Consider the following 20,532-nt stretch of genomic DNA (forward strand, 5'->3'; position numbering starts at 1 on the left):
GTCAGTCTAGTAAATGTTTTCAGGCATCTGTAGGAAATTTCTCGATATTATAGTCACTGGTCATTATTACTGACATTTGATTTGATTTGAAGTTCAGAAGTGTTGCCAGTATGGTTAAATATTTTGTTTTCATAGAGTATCAATTGTTTCAATTTCAAGGTACTAAGTGCATTGACAGCAGTGTGTACAATTATGAAGACGTTTAGATTTAGAGGTTTGTATTATTATGGCCTTTTCTGCGTGCATTTTTGTAATTAAAACAGTTCGTTGACATTGACATGTAAAAGACAACACAAACGATACCAGTTGAAGGAAGCATAGAGGCCTTCCGTGAGAAGAGTTCACAACGCTTCCTTTCTGCATGACTTACCTTCAGTCAATGAAACGGTAATGAGGGAACTTTAAAAGCTTCTCCGATATTGCACAGTTCACTTGAGTAAAATAGGAAGCAAAAGAGAGAAAAAAAATCAAGAGCAGGAGTAACCAATGTTTGTTGTTCCTTTAGATATCTCAATGTATATTTCGATTGTAACAATTCGTATAATTGTCAATGTTTTCTTTGTGTTCGGGATAGTGAAGTCCAGGCACAACGCTAGAGGGGGAAGGGAAGGGGATGGATGGGTGGGTGCCCCGATAGACCAGTTCCCTCCAGGAAACAAAAAAAAAAGACAAACTCTTTTTAACCCAAATACGCTTTTTTGTTCGGTACTTTTTCGGTTTCAATTTTTCAGCCTGTCACATCGCACAAAATGCAGTGAATAAGAATGATATACAGTCATGGGAAAAATACTTCTCCCATAGAGCCTTAATACCAGTAGTCTTATGGGGGAAATATTTTGTACACTGACCAGTATTACCTTTGCCGTCAGTTGTACGTCCTTTACCCTCTCTGGCGTCGTCACTGTTAGACATAGTAGTTTCCTAGTGTCGGAATACTTAAATAAATTTGTGCATCTTAAAACCTGAACTACTCTGAAATGTTGTAGACTGAGATGTATAAGCATATCCAAGCAAATTGCGCATTCATTTTGTTTTATACACTACGAAGCTCCATAATATGAATAAAACATCAACGAAGCAGACCTTGAAAAAAAAATGGACATACAGAATAAAAATAGCAACAGGGCCGGCTCTACCGTACGTGTAACACGTGCATTTGTACGGGGCGGCAAGCTGTATAAAAATGGAAGCTGCATTATTTGAGGCAGTTTGGTCGTCTTGGGGCGGAGAAAATTCAAATTAAATCCATTTGCATATGCAGTATAAATCAGAAACGGATAAGAAAAGCGAAGAGTAACTGCGAAAGGAAGAGGTGCCGGTGAGGTGTGGGTGTATTACAACGCTATCTATTGTTTGATCGCACGCCAGTCCTCCGCCCCCTCCCCCTGTTATCGAGGTTTGAGTTAAACTGACGTGTCGCATTCGGTAGTCGGAAATAGAGCTGCATTGTTCTTTGACGTGTTGATCGCGAAAGGTGCTGATGATAGGTATTGCCGAATCGCACAAGACGCAATAGTAAGTAAGTTTTTGTCGTTGCTGGTTGCACCTCATTTACGATCTTCTGTGTAACGATAGTACAGGTAGTGTATGTCGTGTGTGAGAACGCGCTATCGGGTTTGGGTGTGAGAATGTATTGAGAGACTTGTGTATTTGTGCTGTCATTAAAACAACTGGTTTGTCAAGTCGTCGTAAGAGATTTAAATATTATTTGTTGTATTTGTAATTGTAAACTAAGGTATGTCTGATAAAAGGGAAAACTCTCGGGTGTAGAATATCGTAAACAAAAACGAGAAAAAGAGCGCAATATAGAAAAACAAAGTAGAGGGAATGGAAGAAACCATAGAAGATGGACTCACCATTTTTACTAGAGAATTCACATTCCATGAAATGAGAAGCTGGCAAGAAAACTTTAGAGAGAAAATGGAAGGAGGCCAAAGAAATAGAAAAGAAAGGAGAAGACATCATGAATTGGAATGGAGGACTCAAGATAAACAAGGAATGGAAGAGTGTGTTAGAGAAAGTTGAAAGGATGAAGAAAAGGAATGAGGAAAAAAGAAGTATGAAGAAGGAAGGAAGAAGAGAAAAGAAGAAGACCAGAGGAGGAGGTATTCATCCATAACCAAAAAGGCAGGAGGGGAGGGGGAGTGGTATGCAGGTGGTTCTAGACTCTTGCTAATCTTGACCTGCCAATCACCTGTCAGTGTAGTAGACCCATTATTCAACAACTGTCAGGAGGTGATACCTTTAATTCCTTTGGAGAAATCTTCCTAGATAAGGACTGTCAACTAGATTTGTTGTTGTGTGGCTTGTGACCCTGCTATGTGTATGTAATCTTTCTGTGTGTAGTGTATTTCATCATTTTAGTTTAGTTCTTCGTCTGAGGAAGACCCTGATACAGGGTCGAAACGTTACGTGTTAAGTGTTTTTATCTTAATAAACTGCCTTGGTCAGCAACTTATTTGTTTTAGGACAACAGAAGTGAAAATGAAGGGGTTGCAGGTGAGCTGCAAGAATTAAACCCGTTTCCCTCAAATTTCAGAATTCAAATTTTTTTGAAGTTCTAGCTCTATCATTTCAGCATTGTCTCCCTGTTGTATTTTTGTAAAAATGAGAATAAATTTTTGAAAATGTGTTACAAATTTTGGTTTTTGAACTTCTATTAATCGAACATGCCAGAAATTTCGGCGGGGTTTGAACCCTAAACTCCCCAGCCTAAATACGGCCATGGAGCTTTGCACAAATTTCTGAAACTTGAGGCAAGCGATGTAGTGAAAGCCGTATAATTCGAAACCGGTGATTCTGAACTCGTGGCAGGTTGTTCTAATTGCGATCCTGATGATAGTGGTGTATTTCAGCAAAAAGTGAAACAGAATCTTCTTTTGTCGGTGCTCAGGATGTAGTGGAACTGTATGAAGAATATACAGATCCAGCAGATTGGAATTCACATTTGAGTGTCGCTGAAAGAGTGGAGATCGTTTAAAAATTGCCCGAGTCTGCTGCCACGCACGTGTCAGCAGTAAGAATGAGCGTCAAATTTTCTGCCACGTAATTCGTCTGCTAAAAGGATGTTACAAATCTTAAGAACAGGTGAAGACGAGGAAAATGCAAGTTAATGATTAGTGGCAATGAATGTACAGCTAATTTAGAACCTTTTTCTTTAGAAAGCATTTAGCGATATTATTTTAATGCTAACAGAACCTAATCTAACTACGAGAGCATTTACGTTTATTAGTAGAAGAATGCTAAGGGACCTAATCTTAAAACATTTTTGTCAAAGTAAAGCTACAATTTCACAGTATGTGTTACAGACGTAATTGCATACATAGCATGATGAAATCTCGACAAAACAAAGACCGAGTCTGCTGCCACGCGCATCTCTTGAGGTTCCAGCAGAAAAAGAACGTGGCAGCAGACACTACCTTAAAAATTTAGACTATGGTTCTGTTTTTCGCAACTTTGCAAATAGAAAAGCTAGAAAAGTTCATTTGCAAGCTTTCCAACTTAAGGAGGGAAAGGTACAAAGTGAATAGTGTAATCATGAAGAAATCCTGGTTTACTAGGCGTACATAATTGTATATACATAGTTTATTGTAAATAGTGATGAAGTGAAGATATGTTACTTCATGTACAACGTTCTGGAAAATGTACATAATGGACATTTCCACTTTGATATGAAAAACGTTTTAAATACATTCATTTTACAGAAAATGACACAAACATGAGATGTGCAAAATATCTCGGCGATATTTGTTTCGGTTCTCGAGAAACACGCCTTCAAACACCGCTGAAATTCACCTACTACGTCACGGATTTGAAAACGTCCTCTCCACAGACAGGAGGTCCTCTGACGTCATCACTTAGAAATGCGTGCAGGCGGAGCTTCTGCTCGTCCCGTCAACTTAGCATGAGGCACGGAAGCGACAGAAAATTCACTTGTTACTGTGTAAAACCAGTATCTTACAACTTCCAGTGCAAAAATCTATGCTCCATTTCTTGGAGATGAATTATGCCCTAGCAGTATAGTAGTATTTACTATAATTCAGCCACTCGGTAGAGGGTTTTCCCATTAGGGTGACAAAGCACACCTTGTAACAGTCAATGGCTGAACACGTGAACAGCCTTGTTCATTGCGAATACATAGGTTAGTTCTGACTGGCAAGAACTTAATGTTATAGGAATGTCTTTTCTGGAATTACATTTATTTTCGTCGTAATATTTTCTTCACAAATTTTAAGATAATACTTTTAGAACACACTGGTTTACACGCCAATTTCTGCAATATAGGAGGTGATACGGTATAAAAAGGTACGGTGAGTTTTTAAATTTTCTGCAGTAAATGACAGTTTTCTTCAGTTAATATATATATTGCAAATTTTTGTATTTAGCCTACTTTTACGTCGCTTTTCCGTTCACTTTGTTTAACCGCAACGATGAGAACGCATGGTTAATTTATTATGTATCATCTCTAACATCACATTTCTTCCCACTTTTGGCTAATCGCTACAATGAAGATGAATAACTACAAGCAGTATTCGAAGTCGGGGTGCAGGAGTACACCCCCCCCCCACACACACACACACTACCACCAACTGCATAATCTAAGTATCACCCAACCTGCCATGATAAGAGACGAACTTTTTCTTCTGTCCCATCTCATTTCGAAAACATTCACTTGTCCCATTTACTTTTATGAGACGAGACGGAACATGCCTCGTCTCGTGAGCAACACTAACATTAACAATAGAAGCATCCCCCTAGCTGTCCCCAAAGTCTCGAGCAAACATCCTCCCATGTAACAATTTCCAGTTCAATAAAATGTTACTCACAAGGAAACAGTCATACCCAGGTAGAGAGTCCAACCTGGAACATGCGACTTCCTCAGATAAATCATGAAATTTGTGTATAATAATTACAACGCCAGTTCATTCCTGGTAGTTCTGAATCTGCAGTTTGGTTTACATATATAAGCAGGATAATATTTAGTTTTCGAGGGCTGTACCGTCGAAACGAGGAGTAAAAGAAATTAAAAAAAATATTAAGAAAGTTTTTGTTTGTATTTATAATGATAAGCCTTTGCATACGTTGTTAATTCTACATTTTTCTAGACTTGAGACGAGAACGAGAATTGCCTCCCAAACCGAGACGGATGTTTATAAATTGAGACGAGACTGTCAATGAGACATTTACAAATAAACACGAGACAGATATTTACAACTCTCAACGAGAATGAGACCAAGGCTGCCATGTCTCGTCTCGATAGGATCCTTAGTGGTGAAGTTGTGAACCAACCAATTAATGCGTTCTGGGTAACGAGATGAGACGGCTTTTTTCTCAGTACAAAATTCAAAATAATTATATCGTACCATTTCAGTATGGGATATTGTTATACACATGGGGGTATATATAGTTCACGGGGGGAGGGATGGATCAACTTTTGGTATGATTGGGGTTTCTTTATTTCGTAAGTGAAAATCCAGGACACTGCTGGCCGGAAGCTTGTTGGGGAGCATGGGGGGAGGGGATGTTGGACCCGACAAAGTTGTGTGTTTGTAGTCACGAAGTATTGATACTTTTCTGTTCATCTTGTGTCACTACGTGACATTTCTTTAATATGATTCGAGGGGGAAAAATAACTGATTTGACAGTCTCAATGCAGTTTCTTATCGCAGAAATTCCGAAACTATCAGGAAATTGCAGATATTGGTCTGCAGTCCCATCTGGTGTGTGGGATTACGAAATTTCCTTCCCATCCGTATCCCGTCCTATACGTCTCTAATTTAAGAGAATGAAATAAGTCCGAAGGATTTTTTTATGAACAAGCGGATAGAACAAGGAAACTGGTAATTTTAGTGAACCAAAAAAAGAGGGGGAGGTTGAACCCGTTGAATCCCCCTTAAATACGCCCATGGTTATACACATTATTTCCTTGTAATAATACATAAACTAAGTATAGATATGTACTGTGCAACGAATGTAATCTTCTCAGTGTATTTTCTCTTATCTGCACAAAAATATTTGATCATAATTTGCGCAACAGAAATGGAACACAAACTGAAATTGCTTTATGGAAAAGAAAGTTAAATAGGCTTTATAAGTAAAGTGAAGAATGTGAAAATTCCTATTTTGCACTACATAGGTTACGGTAAATATCGACAAATATAAGTTTAAAAAATATTTTGAGTGTCTGGTCAGCAACCAATTTTATAAGCAATATTTTTCGCATGACCTGAGAACACACACGCAGCTGAACCCTTTCATTTATCTAGCACGGATATTTCATAGAAGAATGATTATTACAAAGCATAGCTTTCCTTTCTCCTATCGCTCCTTCTTCCATTATTTAAATCGGTACAGATTTGTAAAACTGCTGCACGTGTTCGCTCACCGTGGGCTACCCATCCGGAACTGGACGCTCGAAGCAGACGACAAACGAGCTCTCCCTAAGGAGTGACGTAGTAACATGGCGGCGGCGTGTTTTCAGCGCAACGCTAGTCTCGCAACTTTGGAAGTCTCGTTTCCGCCTTAAACTGGACGCAGAGAAACGCGAGAACTTGAAGGGGTCATTTTTCCAGGGTGTAGTTTTTAAAATTGTTGTAAAAAAAATTGAGTGGAAATGTCCATTATGTACAGTATAAATAGTCATGAAGAAATAGTGAAACAAAACATGAGAGCTTAGTTGTTCATACATTACGTTCTCTTTGTACGTATTTTGGGGTGGGGGCGGCAAAATTCCTCGGGCCGGGGCTGAATAGCAGGAAGGAATTTGGCCGGTAATATTCACCAATCCCACTCTACAAGTGTAGACATGCCCGTGAATTTTATGGGCGTGGGACGATTGGTATTTGCTTTATTTTCCGATGTTTTAGCCTAAAGTACACCTGCTTTTCATTCCACTTTATTTAGCAAATGCGATATTACCTTGTTTATATTTTGACAAGGAATATAGAAGTATTTTAGGAAGAGCATTCCGAGACACGGAGCTCTCCCATTGGCCAGAAGCCGCAACGAGCTCTGACGTGACCAAGGGGATCTGTCAAGGGGCGAGGCTCGCGTAGCAATGGAAGCTTACGGGAAATATTTTCATTTTTAATTGTCCATATCTTGGTTCTATTAACCATTTGCAGAAGAATAATAAGCAAACCGCAAGGAATAAGAGCTAGGCAATAATATGAAGAAGTTTACAGCACGCAATTACAATAAATGGCGTTATACAAATCAAACAAAAAAGTAATCACGACTATCCTCTTATATCGCCCCTAGATTGAAATCTGAAGTTCCGTATGGGTAAATAAACACAATTTTGCGTATTAAATATTTCGTTACCACACCAATACTTATTATCCTTCATACCTTCAAATTTTCACAGATGTTTGTTATTAATAATTTGTTCATTATAATTTATATATCTAGTATACATAGGATGTCGCTGTCGCTGTTGTTATATGACGTCGCTTTTCTACGTATTAAGGGTAACCACAACAATAAAAATGAATGATGAAATGATAAATTTGATGGGCTAGATGAGTGTGGCAAGCACTGGTGTACGCAGGGGGGGGGGGGTGTTTAAGGGGCTGCAGCCCGCCGAAATTCTTAGAAAATCAAAAAATCAAATGAAGACAGTAATGAAGTAAAAAAAACAACTTTAAAATGACCCCCAATAACTATTTTTGTGTTTGAATAACTTTTAAAACGAAGGATTAAAATGGTAATTGGAGCTCGTATCTAATGAAAATAGAACAGCGACAACGGGATATCAGCGAAATTGATTTTCGGCGATACATTCTATGAACCAATCTCATTCTGTTCAGTAAAGGTTATTAGATTCATGGCACTGAACCCGCGTACAATTTGAATTGAATTAACATAATCCTTGAGTGAGGTGGAAATGGGCTTTGGATATTTTTTTTGTGATGCAAACATGCTTTCGCTTACATTCGCAACCGTAACATCAAAATATGTTTTTTAGAAATTAATAAATAAATCATAAATGGATAAAATGCAATGTCGTGGGAAAGCGTAATCCCTTAATAAATTCAAGGAAACTCGTGCCAGCTCGATGGCGAATCTGGTCAACCGCGTGTTCGACTTTGAATCCCATCACTGAAGTTCCCGACTTGGAGTCACGTCGTGGGCATTGATGTTCTTTGTGCCTGCCCTTTCATCAATTTTATGTGATCAACACTCATCGCCGCGATTAACCAAAAGTGGTAAAAAAGCGACGTCAAATAACAAATACATGAACAATAGGCCTGGCCTCTGTCTTGGTTTAGCAATGTGATTTGTTAATCACTATACGGTGGAGGCCGAGGCGGAAATAAATATCAGTAAGAATAAAAATTCATTACAACTTACCCTTCCTGAGACTTATGATTTTGAAGACGATGCTACCCACTGTCGTCTTTTTCTCGCTGCACTTGCTTCCATGGACTTGAGTTTCATTAGTTTATTCAAATGTCGAATTCTAATAAAAGTTCTTGTTCTGACATACAGGGAAATAATCTTTTCGTTAATTTCAGGAAATTTCGACTGAAGTACTGTCTTTAGAGTGTCCATAACTTTATGTTGCTTGGAAACAGTTGACCCATGGAAGGATGCAAACACAATCTCAAATTGAATAACTTTTTCCATATCCGAACCACTACGTGCCTCCACCGGGTACCGAACCGGAATCCCTCGATTATAAGGCGATGACGCCACCACTACGCCATCGGGGAGGCCCTCAAAATAGAAATAGATGTGGTGCCAGATTCCTTAAAGCCCCAATTGGTAAACTCTGCAACAGCACAAGAATGTTTACCTTTGGCACGCTTATTCATGGTATACACGTAATACGACCTAAAATTACTCGCTTTAATATTCAAGACAAACAGCAAAAGCACTTCTGTAAACGAATACCTGATCGCTACTACTGGACCTGCAGATTTTTCTGACATCTGGGAGAAATCTGTGCCTCGAAGTTGGCTTATACCGAACAATGAAAGCCATGTCGCTTTCGGAAACTGGAAGCAATTACTTTCCATTTGAATGTTCCCAACTGAAGGTATGAACCCCCTCGGTGTACGTCAAATCGTCTATCGCAGGGGTTTCCAACTGGCGGCCCGCGGGCCGCATGCGGCCCCCGTTGCCTTTTTCTGCGGCCCGCGAAGCCAGTTTACAAAATACATTAATTATTAAAATACGTTCTTTTTTTACTGAAGGAACGGATGCTCTGTGAAGAAATACAATATCACAGGTAGAATTGATTTTGCAGTCAATAATGATAATCAGAAGAATCTAAAGTGACGTAACTTTCTCTTCACACCACGCATTCTACCTCTTCGCTATGCGGAATGAACTCGGCCGCTTCCGCGAAGGCTTCACTCTTTGTGTTCAGAAACAAACTGCAGAGATCTGTTTTACTACGCACGAAGAGATTTCCAGTGTTCCAACTCGGATTGTACTGGGACTGATTGTTAAAGTTTGTGCAAATATCGAAATGAGCAATATCTCCAAAAAACGTAAGATTGAAAATTAAAATAGCTTCTCTCCAACTTGAATTGCGTGATTTGCAAGTTCCTTCAAACTAGGCAAGAAAAGGGGCCAGAGTTTTTCAAATACCTTTGAAAAGAACGCTTTCCAAAGCTTCGTAGTTTTGGACAAAGAATGACATCGATGTTCGGCAGCACATACACGTGTGAAAGTGTTTTTTCTTCAATGAAGTTCATCAAGAACCGCTACAGAAGCCGACTGGCAGATTATTCACTGCTTCACCTTCTGAGACTTTCAAATACAGAAATTCAAATACAACTTTAATAAAAAAAGCAGATCGGGCTCAATTTTCACATTGAACACTTATTATGAAGGATTCTTATTTGTATGGTGTGTCTTTAATTTCTTTCAATTCGTCAATAAGTATTGGGTTTTTGTGAAATAAATTGTAATTATACAATTTTGATTTGTAATTCCATTGTTTTATTGTCTCATTTTAGAAATTTAGGTCATGCGAAAGCACTACATTTTCAGTTCAGTACTTACAATTTTTGTAATTTTTAACCCCCCCCCCCCCAAAAAAAAAATGCGGCCCGCCTATCAACTGCTGGATATAATTTTGGCCCTCGGACCTTTTGAAGTTGGAAACCACTGGTCTATCGCATATCCCTTACCTGGAGAAATCGCTAACGTAACGCTCTATGAACTCAGAAGCGAACCTTGGTTGAGGCATGGGTGTATATCATTGTGTGTCTTATCTATTTCATTTTTCATTTTCTTTTCATTGCCCTAGTTTGCTCTATATGTCAAAAAGCGACGTGAAATAATAAAACAGATTGATTGAATTGGCGTTTTAAGTCCAGTTTATGTACATTGAGGCTAATTGTACCTACAGTTTAAAGTGGGATCCGAACCACTACGTGCCTCCACCGGGTACCGAACCCGGGATCCCTCGATTATAAGGCGATGACGCCACCACTACGCCATCCGGGAGGCCCTCAAAATAGAAATAGATGAGAACGTTAATTGGTTCAGTAACGATCTCGCTACCCAGCGAAGGTTTAAGGCTCGAGTCCCGCCTTGACATTGTGTCCCTTTGCGAGTGTCCATGTATTTCATCTATTCATTACTCATCCTCTCCTTCCAATTAGGTAAAAGTTACAGGAAAGCAACCCAAAAATAAGAAAAAAATATTTGCCTCGTAATGACGCAATTTGACAAGGACGACCGCAAGATTTTTTCACAGGAGAGGCAGCAGTGCTCAAGGAGGGAAAGGTTTTGGAATGTTATCTCCCTAGTTAAGAATATCCTCTTAATGAAAATTCCCCCACTAGGATAAATTGCATAGACATCCTCCACCCACTGCATTTTGTCTATGATTTTGCAATATACTCGTACTTATTATGTTATGCAGCAGTAACTTCAATTAATTCTTGTCAACAATAAGTCGCCCCTGCAAGGAAGTTGCTGAAATTCTACTGCTGGAAATTTTTAAAATACAACACTACCTGAATATATGTACAATATATTGACATAATTTGATGCATGTTTCTTCCGTATCAAAAAAAACACTACGTGTTAAATAAAAATTAAATAAGAAGGATACTGTTATAGACATTCGTATTATTGAAACTGATGGCAATATTTGCATTCATACGGCTTAGACGTTTATTATTACGTAACTGTAACTTCATAATAATAATAGTTTTACCCACACGCACACAACACCGACATTTCGGAGCTCATACCACTGCATTTTACATACTAGTGACTAGCGAGGCTCTGGCGTCTGGACTCGTGGCCATTATAATCCTCGGTGGGACTCGTATTGTGTTGTCCTTACATGTTTATGATTGTCCCTTCATCCGCCTCATCTTATCACGATTCATCCTCATCTTCGCGATTAGCCAGAAGTAGCAGAAAAACGAAATAATAATAAATCAATACGTATGTATGTGTCGTTCATTTAAAGACGAATTTCTACTGGGTTGATCGCTACTATGAGGATGAATGATGAACTAATGAGTGGAGAATGAGACAAACATTACTATATGCCTTACTATGGTTCAAACTGGGGCCTCTGGCTTCCTAAAGAGTTATGCTGTCATGGAGACCCGTTATATACATGTAGAGGGACTTACTTAATCCTTTCCGTTCAATCTTACTCTCTCGATCCTGTTGCAGTTATCTCCACGCTATAATTAATTAAGTTACTAAACTATTTGCATGAAAATATGCGCACGAGACTCTACTCCCACCCCCCTCCAGCACACACAGGCATTTAAAATTGTTTCATTTTACGATTTTTCGGGTGATCTATCTATTGTGCTCGTCTCAAGATGAGACTCTCATCTAATAATCATTTAACTTCATTGCTGTGTCTCGTAATCAAGGGGTCCCGGGGTCGATACCCGGTGAAGGTACATGGTGGTTCGGATTCCACTTTAACCTGTAGGTCCAGTCCCGATTAGCCTTACTGTGCATAAAGTGGACTTGAAACACCAAATCAACCAATAAGCCAACCAACCAACTTTATTGCTGCGTGTAGAAGTGTAGACAAATAGTGTTAAAGAACCAAAGACATTGATTCCCTTTTTGCTGAATTCAGCATGAATTTGTTCGTTTGCCATCCTCAGTTAACTTGAGAAGGTACGGGAAAGCAGTGAAGAAGAACTACATGTTATAAACATTGCTTCCCAAGAGTTATAATCGCCTCCATGAGGCGATAAACTTATATGATTTTACATGTTATTAAGCGGCCCGCAGCTGAGGGATCCCCTTTTTGACGTCACTCTAGCAGAAGACCTTTACGTGCCGCCGTAGCACGGGAAGCCGGAATAGCACACCCTGATATTTTGAGTTAAAATTTCGTTAATTTATTTAGAAAACCACTCAGATTGCGCCTTCCTCCTCCCACCCTCTGAAGAGAGCGGGTGCGATCATCAATGATCAGGAGAAAACACAAGCAACCTCCTCATCTGCTTCACGCTCAAAGGAAGGCGCTATGATTCTTCATCGTGGTTGAGTCGATTCCGTGTTTCGGGATCAACGTAAACCAATCATACTACAGAAATGATCCTGTGAAGTATGATCTTAAATTTCGGAAACCAAAAATTTCTATTTATCTATACCTTCTAAATTAATCACAAGTGAGAATGTAGAAATTATTTGATATACAGTATTATTTACTTATAAAAGTTCACACAGCCTTTTGGTTTTATACATTAAACATTATTATAAAGTAAGTATTTAAAAAACATATAGTGTCTACTTGAAATAAATGTTCTGTAACTCTTTCGTTTACAAGTACATGAATTCTAAACTCTGCCATCTAGCGGTCAAATTATAAGTTCTTGTATTATGCCATACCGCCGTTACTGCATAATAATGTTTCGTATTATGTTTTCAAATAAATTTCAACCGTGCGAGTCACTGACAATGAGAAACATTTATTGCAAATCCAATGTTATGATAGCATGGGGGGACTAATGGGGCTACAGCCCCCCTCCGAATTTTTTAGGAAATCAACATTTTCAAAAATGGAAAGGGGTTTCAACTCCCAAAAAAGAAAAGCCTTGGATGCAATTCATTCGCTTCCCCCACATTTGTTTAAGCAAAATGCAGTTAAAAGGTTGCAGCTTCTGATCCCAACATATTCAGCCCGGGAGTCGAATCTATATCACCGTGCATTAGAAATGTTATATAGTTTGTTCAGTTATTTATCTATGTATGTTTTGGATCTCTCTGAATTTGATTACAGTGGAAGAATGGCGGCGATTAGGGGGGCGAGGGGGGCAGTTGCCGCCACTTTTGCCCCCTCAAACTAAATCTTGTCTTTGCCCCCCAGTTTTCGCACCTTGCCTCCCCCGGTTTTGGAACCCAATCGCCGCCACTGCAGTGGAACCACAAACAAGAAAGCCTGCGTAGACCCGCTTGGCATCGTACTCCCGCGAGGCGGGGGGGGGGGGGGCAGGGTGGACCATGCTTCCTTATGGCCCGAACTGAACGGATCGAGGGGAAGGTGCACGAGGGATTTTAGCCGAAGGTTTGTTTGTGGTCGCTCTCTATAACTTCCGTGTCGTATTCACGCTACGAAAGCCCTACGTTCCAACACTTGGGTATGGCATCTTTTCATCAATTCGCCATTCATTCTCATCGCCGTAACCTGAGGTAGTAGAAGAGCGATGTTAAACAACAAAAAAGTATTTTAGTTATGTAACGCACCAGCTGATTTGATAATTCTTATTCTTTTATTTGACAGGAAACTGCTTGGAAGATATCATTATTACACTGCCATTCTTCTACCAACTTTTCTTGCTTCATTTTCATTCTTCGCCGGCGATGAGGCTCAAAGGGAATTTTACACCAAGTATAAGTTTAATTTGGTAAGTTCAACATTCGAAAGTAGCAAAGGTTTCTTATCGTAGTGATGTTATCAAGGTGGCAGTGGCGGCGATTAGGTTCCAAAACTGGGGGCACAAATACAGTTTAGTAGATGAGGTTTAGCATAGTGTGGGGGCAAAAGTGGCGAAAAGTGGGCAACTGCAAGGTGGGTTCATCAAAGATTGAGAAAAGTCATTGGTTTATCAACGATGACGTAAGATGCGTGCTTAACCCTTATAAAAAATACAATAAGGCCCGGTATCAGTGGCGTGCAAAAGGGGGGTTTGTGGGAGTTATAACCCTCCCCCTACCAGAATCGTTCCCTGAACGCATGCGGTGTATGCTGCGCATGCGTCAATTGTGGGGAAAAGGACCTTGCTCTGCGACGACATTAATGAGTATTTCTAAATTCTAATTTCTTCATATAGGAGAAGTATTTATTTTACACGAGAGCGCTCAACTAAGCTTATATTACATACATTCATTGGATCTGAAGTGAACGAAAGTAATAATTCTTTTCCCACAATTGACGCATGCGTCACTTCAGATCCATGAAATGTAATATAATCTTAGTTGAGCGCTCTCGTGTAAAATAAATATTTCTCCTATATGAAGAAATTAGAATGTAGAAATGCTCATTAATGTCGTCGCAGAGCAAGCTGTCCTTTTTCCCACAATTGACTAATGCGCAGCATCGCATGCGTTCAGGAGACGCCTCTGCCCCACCCTTTTGACCCAGAATTCCTAAATAAAAAAGAACGTCAAAGGTAGGAAAATATGACAAGACGAGGGCTGACTACCAAGAAAAGTATACATAACCCCTCCCTTTCAAAAATCCTGGCCACGCCACTGTCCGGTATGCTATAAAAACGTAAGATTTCATATTTACTTCGTTTGGTAACGCTCATGCTTTGATTGATTTGGTCCATTTTACTACTAATGTTTCAGAGCCTCCCTGATGGCGCAGTGGTAGCGTCGTCGCCTTGTAATCAAGGGGTCCCGGGTTCGACACCCGGGACAAGTGGTTCGGATCCCACTTTAAATTGTAGGTCCAGTCCCGATTAGCCTTAATGTGCATAAAATGTACTTTAAACACCAACTCAAAACTACTAATGTTTAAGCATCACCCCACTGCATTTGATATATCTATATGTAGTATACCTAGGTATATTCCACCTACCTTAGGTTCAAATTCAATTTCAAATTTCCCTTAGGGCGGGGTTTGGCCTGTGTCTGTTCTCCCACCTAACTGAAAGGTAAATGATATATCAGGGAATGGTAGAAATTCAAAACGCACATTCCATTGAAACTGTGAGGTATTATTTTCGTCTGATAAAATCGGAGACGTTCTGAACTCTTTTTTTGCCCTTGCACTTTTCAACAAAAGTTTGCTTTTCCAGGCCATGGATCAACTGCTGCGCTATCTTCAGGCGGAAGGAATAATCAATTTGACAGCGCCACGGAAAATATTCGCGTTCATGCTGACGAGTGCTACTCTGCTATTCATGCTAAGATCTAATGCGTTCAAAAGTGATGGGGTGTACAGAAGTCTAAGGTAAGAAGAAAGTGAAAGGACACATTTTATGAAATTCCGGTTAAGTTGAAATTCATATGATTATGTTTAATGCACACAAACTTTCCCCCGTTTTAGTTATATTTATGATATTATTTTGAGACCAGACTGTCTTCTCTTTTCGCTAATCAATTATACTCTCTATTTTCTTTTTCTACTGTCTATGTATTTATTTCTCTCTATCTCCCTTTTTCTTTATCTCTTCTATTTTCTTTCCTTTGTTTACCTGTTTCTTTCTATTTTTATTTTCCTCTGTTTGTCTATTTTCTCCCTACCTCTCTTTTTCATTATCTCCTTCACTCTCCCCTTCTTTTTCTCTATCTCTTTCTTACTATCTTCTTTTTCTCTTTCTTTCCCTATCACCTTATTTCCTTTTTTCTTGTTTCTTCCTTTTTCCATGCACATTTCTTTCCTCTTTCTTTCACCATCACCACCTTATTTTTCTTTCTCTCTCTTCCTTTTTCCATGTACATTTCTTTCCCTCTGTGAGCAAATATGAACTGACTCGTTCTCTGTCTCAAATAGGCGTAATTTGGCTGCACGGGAAGTCACCTGCCCCCCAAAAGTTTCAGGTTTATTAGAATTTACAAGTTAAGGGTAATTTTCTAAACCTATTGGAACCTGAGCAACAAAGAAACTGAGATTTATTTAAATCAGTGTCTGCTATACAGAACACATCAAATAACTGTGGTACTATTAAACTACTTCTGCTGTTTAATTGCAGTTTTTTGCTACCACCAGAGAGTGTGACGTCAAAGAAAGAGAAGCCGACACCAACGCCACCAAGTCCTCTCTGCTCCGAACCTTCAAACGGCAGTAAGAAAGGTCTTCGAAATGTATGGAAGGCCGTGCTCCGAAAAATTTATGCTGGCGAAGAACTTCGAAGTGAAGCTTGTTCTCACGAATACAATTGTTTACATTTTGCAGCAAGGGTGAGTGTATAAGTCTGTAGCTATATTTAATCATATTCTTGTGGAAGAAAATCTTGTTTTTAATGGTTATACTCTAGTACTTTCAGAATTGTTAGATGGAGTGGTTAATGGGAGATTGCATTCACATTACCTCAACTTTACTAAAAACAAAAATTGACGTTGGCTATTTTGAAAGGGAAACAAACAAAGGAATCATAGTCAGAACTCAGGAGGGATTTAAAAAATCAAAATTTTTGTCTCTTTCTCCTCTTCTTTTTCTCTTCTTACTTCCTTTCTCTTTCTCCGATTTTCTCTCTATCCTTCAATTATCAGCTTTTCTGCCCGTTTCTCTTTTATACCTTCATTCTTTCTATCTCTGGCTTCTCTGTCATTCCTTTCCTTCTGTCTGTACTTTTCTTTCTCTCTCGTGTGTCAGTGTGTGCGTCCGTGAAAGGGATTTTAATATATTTATTGGATTGCAAGGAGCACTTAAAATATAAGTAATGTGTTATGAAATCTTCAAATATACACGTTTAGAAGCTTCTTGAATTGTAGCCTAACTGTAGTTGACGTTGGAACAGAAGGAATCAAAGGTTGTTTGTTTTCAAGATACTTGATGCTCACATAGGCTAATCGGAACTGAACCTGCAGTTTAAAATAAAATCTGAACCACAGCGGAGTGTGCCTCCACTGGGTCGAACCTGGGACCCCTTGCAATATGAATCATAAAGGCTGTAATAAGGGGTCCACACACAAATAAATGGAATGATTTTACAATCTTCGGAGATTCATAGCGAAATGAATTTCTCATTATTTACTTTCGCATCCTCTGAATTTCTTCTTTTGTTTTCATGTACATTATTTCTAAAATATATATTCCGTTGCAGGGGATTCTAAACTTATTCATACTGGGGTACAGCTTAGCAATTGTTCAACAGATGTTTACGGAAGTTATAACAAGAACCAAGCATAAGGGATTTCTCAAACGTTTCCTGTTCTCAGTTGATCATCTCAACTTGGGAGCATTTCTTGGAGGATTTGTTGGTTTGTATCGGGTAAGTTAATTGCACAACAATCATGGTCAAATGCGTATTGTTTCACAAGGAATTTTCACACTGTGTAGCATGCACTAAGTATTGAACATTTCTGTTACTGTCTTGAAACTAAATTTAAATTAGTTTAACTAGCTACTTAAAAGAGATGTTTCATGTAAGGTCATAACAATCTACAATTTTGTAGTCATATAGTGTAAAATTCCATATTTTGTACTTGTTGTTAAGGCACAAGTAGCAAACAAAACACACTCTTATTTGACATTCACAAATACTATCTCGTTCTTATATCATAGCTCTACTGGCGTATATCCAAGGTGAGGCATTGCTGTTTTCTTGTGTGTACTCATTTATGCTTTGATGGTAGTGATTGTCTTTCAATTTAGGTTGATTGTGGCAATTTACACCATTTATAAAACGGAAAAAGGATATTATCAACTTTATTCACACAGATGTGGTATATAATGTAATGTTCTTTACTTCAGCTTTTGCATTTTTCCATTTTATTTCCAGTTGTCAAATTGTACTCTGTGCTGGTTGAGGAAAAAGGATTCCAAATATCACGCTATTCCTGCAGGCTTTCTGGCTGGACTATCATTTTATTTCCAGCCAAGCAGTACAATTCTTATATCAGTATTAGTTCAAATAATGCAGGTAAGATATCTTAATTTGCCATAGATTGATTGATTGATTTATTAGCATCTCTTCAACTTTTACAAGAGTTTGGAATTGTAGTATGTACAGAACTTTGTGCAGTGTTGCCACTGGGCACTTCCCTTGGCTGAGGGAAAAAGTCCCAAAGTGGTAATTTGAAACTCGAAGATCCTTATTTCAGTCTTCGATTCAGGATCGGAAATCATCCTGTTATGATATCCCACACGAGCCTTAAAGCAGTTTCCTACGACCCTTTCTTCGCTTTCCAAAACCAGTCTGAAACATGAGATTTCTTCCATCCAAAACTTATAATGTTGTCTCATACATCCTTAGCATCAGATGGCTCTTAATTTAATTCTAAATCAGGATCATTAGCCCGAAACGTACACTCGATTTCTTTCATCTCCAGTCTAGGATGATGATGTCTTAAGTCATTTTCACATAATCTTTACTTCTACTCCAGCCTGAAATTTCCAAGTGGTTTTTGTCATTCTGAGTTCCCAAGTCTTAAACTAGTCTCGCAAACCATTCATTCAATCCTAAAATCAGGAATAAACTCCACTCAGAATGGCAACGAATAACAACAATAGAACAGAAATATTGAAATAAGACAGCACAAGAGAATTTCCTTCACTCCTTCAAGAGATTTTCTTTCTTTAAATACACAATGAATATGAACAAGGATTGCAAAGTAAGATCTAACGGGATATGATTAAGGTTCTTGCTGTCTTAATTTAATATCACTGATCTTTTGTTTTGTTACTTGTCATAATAATTGTAATATGAAAAAGTAATGTAAGCTTATGTGTTTTCTAATTGTAAATAATAATTCAACAAATTGCCTACGGCGTCGAGTTTTGAGTTCCAGACTGTGTTCTAATACCACAAATAAATCCTTGCTTTCGACCTCAATTTACGATCGAAAGTTAACTTCAAACTCTGCAATCCTTACTTCAGTTCTCAAATCGGAGGCTATGCCATCTTTTCTGATTTATGCATTTTATGAAACAGGTAGATATAAGAGAGTCCGAGATAACACAATACCCAAAATGCAAATTTTGAATTTACAGATGCTGTACCAGAAGGGTGTATCTGGGAATTACTTACCTGTTATACCTGGATCGCAGTTTCTGATGTATGGGATTAGCTCAAGCTCATTGTTCCATGCAAGCATTCTTCGTCCAAAGATTTGCCCTGAAGTCTTCCAGGCTTTGGTGGGTGGACTTTCTGGTGGGAAGTAAGTACAATTAATTGTATTTATATAATTGCACATTAACATTTGTCATCTTCACAAGACATCATTCATTCTTTGATGCTTTTGACAGCAACGCCTTCAATTGGTTCGAAGTTCGTATTAGCGTCATCTCACGACAGAACTCGACTTCAACTTTATACATATTTTTAAGTCTGATACTAAATGTCTGTGCCTTTAGAGAAATATCTCCTAACTAAAGCTCTAGTCCAATGGATTAAGTACTGAGGAATTTTATGTTCAAGTAGGGTTGCACATTCCATGAAAAATACACCATACATATATATTGCTTATACATTATGTAATTATCGTAAATTAATACATGGATAAAAGTTTAACTGAAAGATATTGGAAAATGAAGCACGATGAAGATAAAGTTTGATGCAGATCACTTCGAAGCTCACAAATATAATTTGCGCATGTCTTCTATTTATATATATGATAGAGTCGGGTGCATAAAATTTACCAGGCAAATCATCCATTGACAATACGCAATACCCAATAGAAAGTTTAAGAATGGGAACAAATCGTCAACGAAGCAGTTGGCAACCTCTCCAGTGTAATCAACATAATCTTTCTTTGAAAAGCTATTAAGGTGTAAGATGCATTAAGTTACCTTAGATGTGAGAGACAAATGAACGAAAGAAGTGGTGGACAATTTGCCTGGCATCATACTGCAAAAGAGCATATTCGAATTGTACTTTTCCTGCTAAAATAAAATTGTGCCTATAGATGTGAACAATTGACTCTTTGCTTGCCTTGGTAATTATGCATTTTCAACAATTCTCAATTTGATTTATATTTCTAACTTATATTTGATGTATTTTAGGTCATTTATGATAACCAGAACAGTACAGTCGGCTTTGAAGAATGGTCAGATCACTGTAAATTCGTGAAGTCAGTAGGAGAACTTCCTGAGATTGCTGTACTTATGGATCAAGTCTCATTTCTTCGTCAGCGTGACCAGTCTACTGTGATACTTCAGACTAATGAGAAGCAAATATATACAATTTAAACTGTAAAATAAAAGTTAATTAAATCATGGGGCAATTTATTTGGTATTTGTATCCAGTCCTGCTTACGGCGTATGCAGTAAAACTTAATCTGAATAATACATTTGTATATTTTCATTCGTATGAAATATAAGCTGTTGATTTTGTGTGTCGGTAAGAATTTTTTGAATTGGCACTATTAATTTTAGAACACAAACATGATAAAACAATTACTTTGCTAACAGAA

The 20,532-nt window shown here is 38.4% G+C and overlaps 1 protein-coding gene and 1 non-coding gene across 2 annotated transcripts in view; one reads left to right on the forward strand and one right to left on the reverse strand.

The window, feature by feature from the left end:
• The window catches only part of LOC145997046 (transmembrane protein 135-like), a 39,608-nt gene extending 19,269 nt beyond the window's left edge, over positions 1–20,339 (forward strand). The window contains exons 3-9 of the mRNA XM_083133665.1: positions 13,730–13,853; positions 15,252–15,406; positions 16,149–16,356; positions 17,223–17,390; positions 17,901–18,041; positions 19,112–19,278; positions 20,123–20,339. Coding sequence (XP_082989791.1) covers positions 13,730–13,853; positions 15,252–15,406; positions 16,149–16,356; positions 17,223–17,390; positions 17,901–18,041; positions 19,112–19,278; positions 20,123–20,189 — 1,030 coding nt within the window. The 3' untranslated portion in view covers positions 20,190–20,339. The remainder of the gene's footprint in view (positions 1–13,729; positions 13,854–15,251; positions 15,407–16,148; positions 16,357–17,222; positions 17,391–17,900; positions 18,042–19,111; positions 19,279–20,122) is intronic.
• LOC145997851 (small nucleolar RNA U3) lies at positions 12,356–12,563 on the reverse strand. The gene has a single exon (XR_014443239.1). It is a non-coding gene; the product is annotated as a small nucleolar RNA U3 (small nucleolar RNA).
• Positions 20,340–20,532: the final 193 nt, after the last annotated feature.

Source organism: Lepisma saccharinum, chromosome 13, assembly GCF_977018435.1.
Source record: "Lepisma saccharinum chromosome 13, izLepSacc3.1, whole genome shotgun sequence".
Lineage (NCBI taxonomy): Eukaryota > Metazoa > Arthropoda > Insecta > Zygentoma > Lepismatidae > Lepisma > Lepisma saccharinum.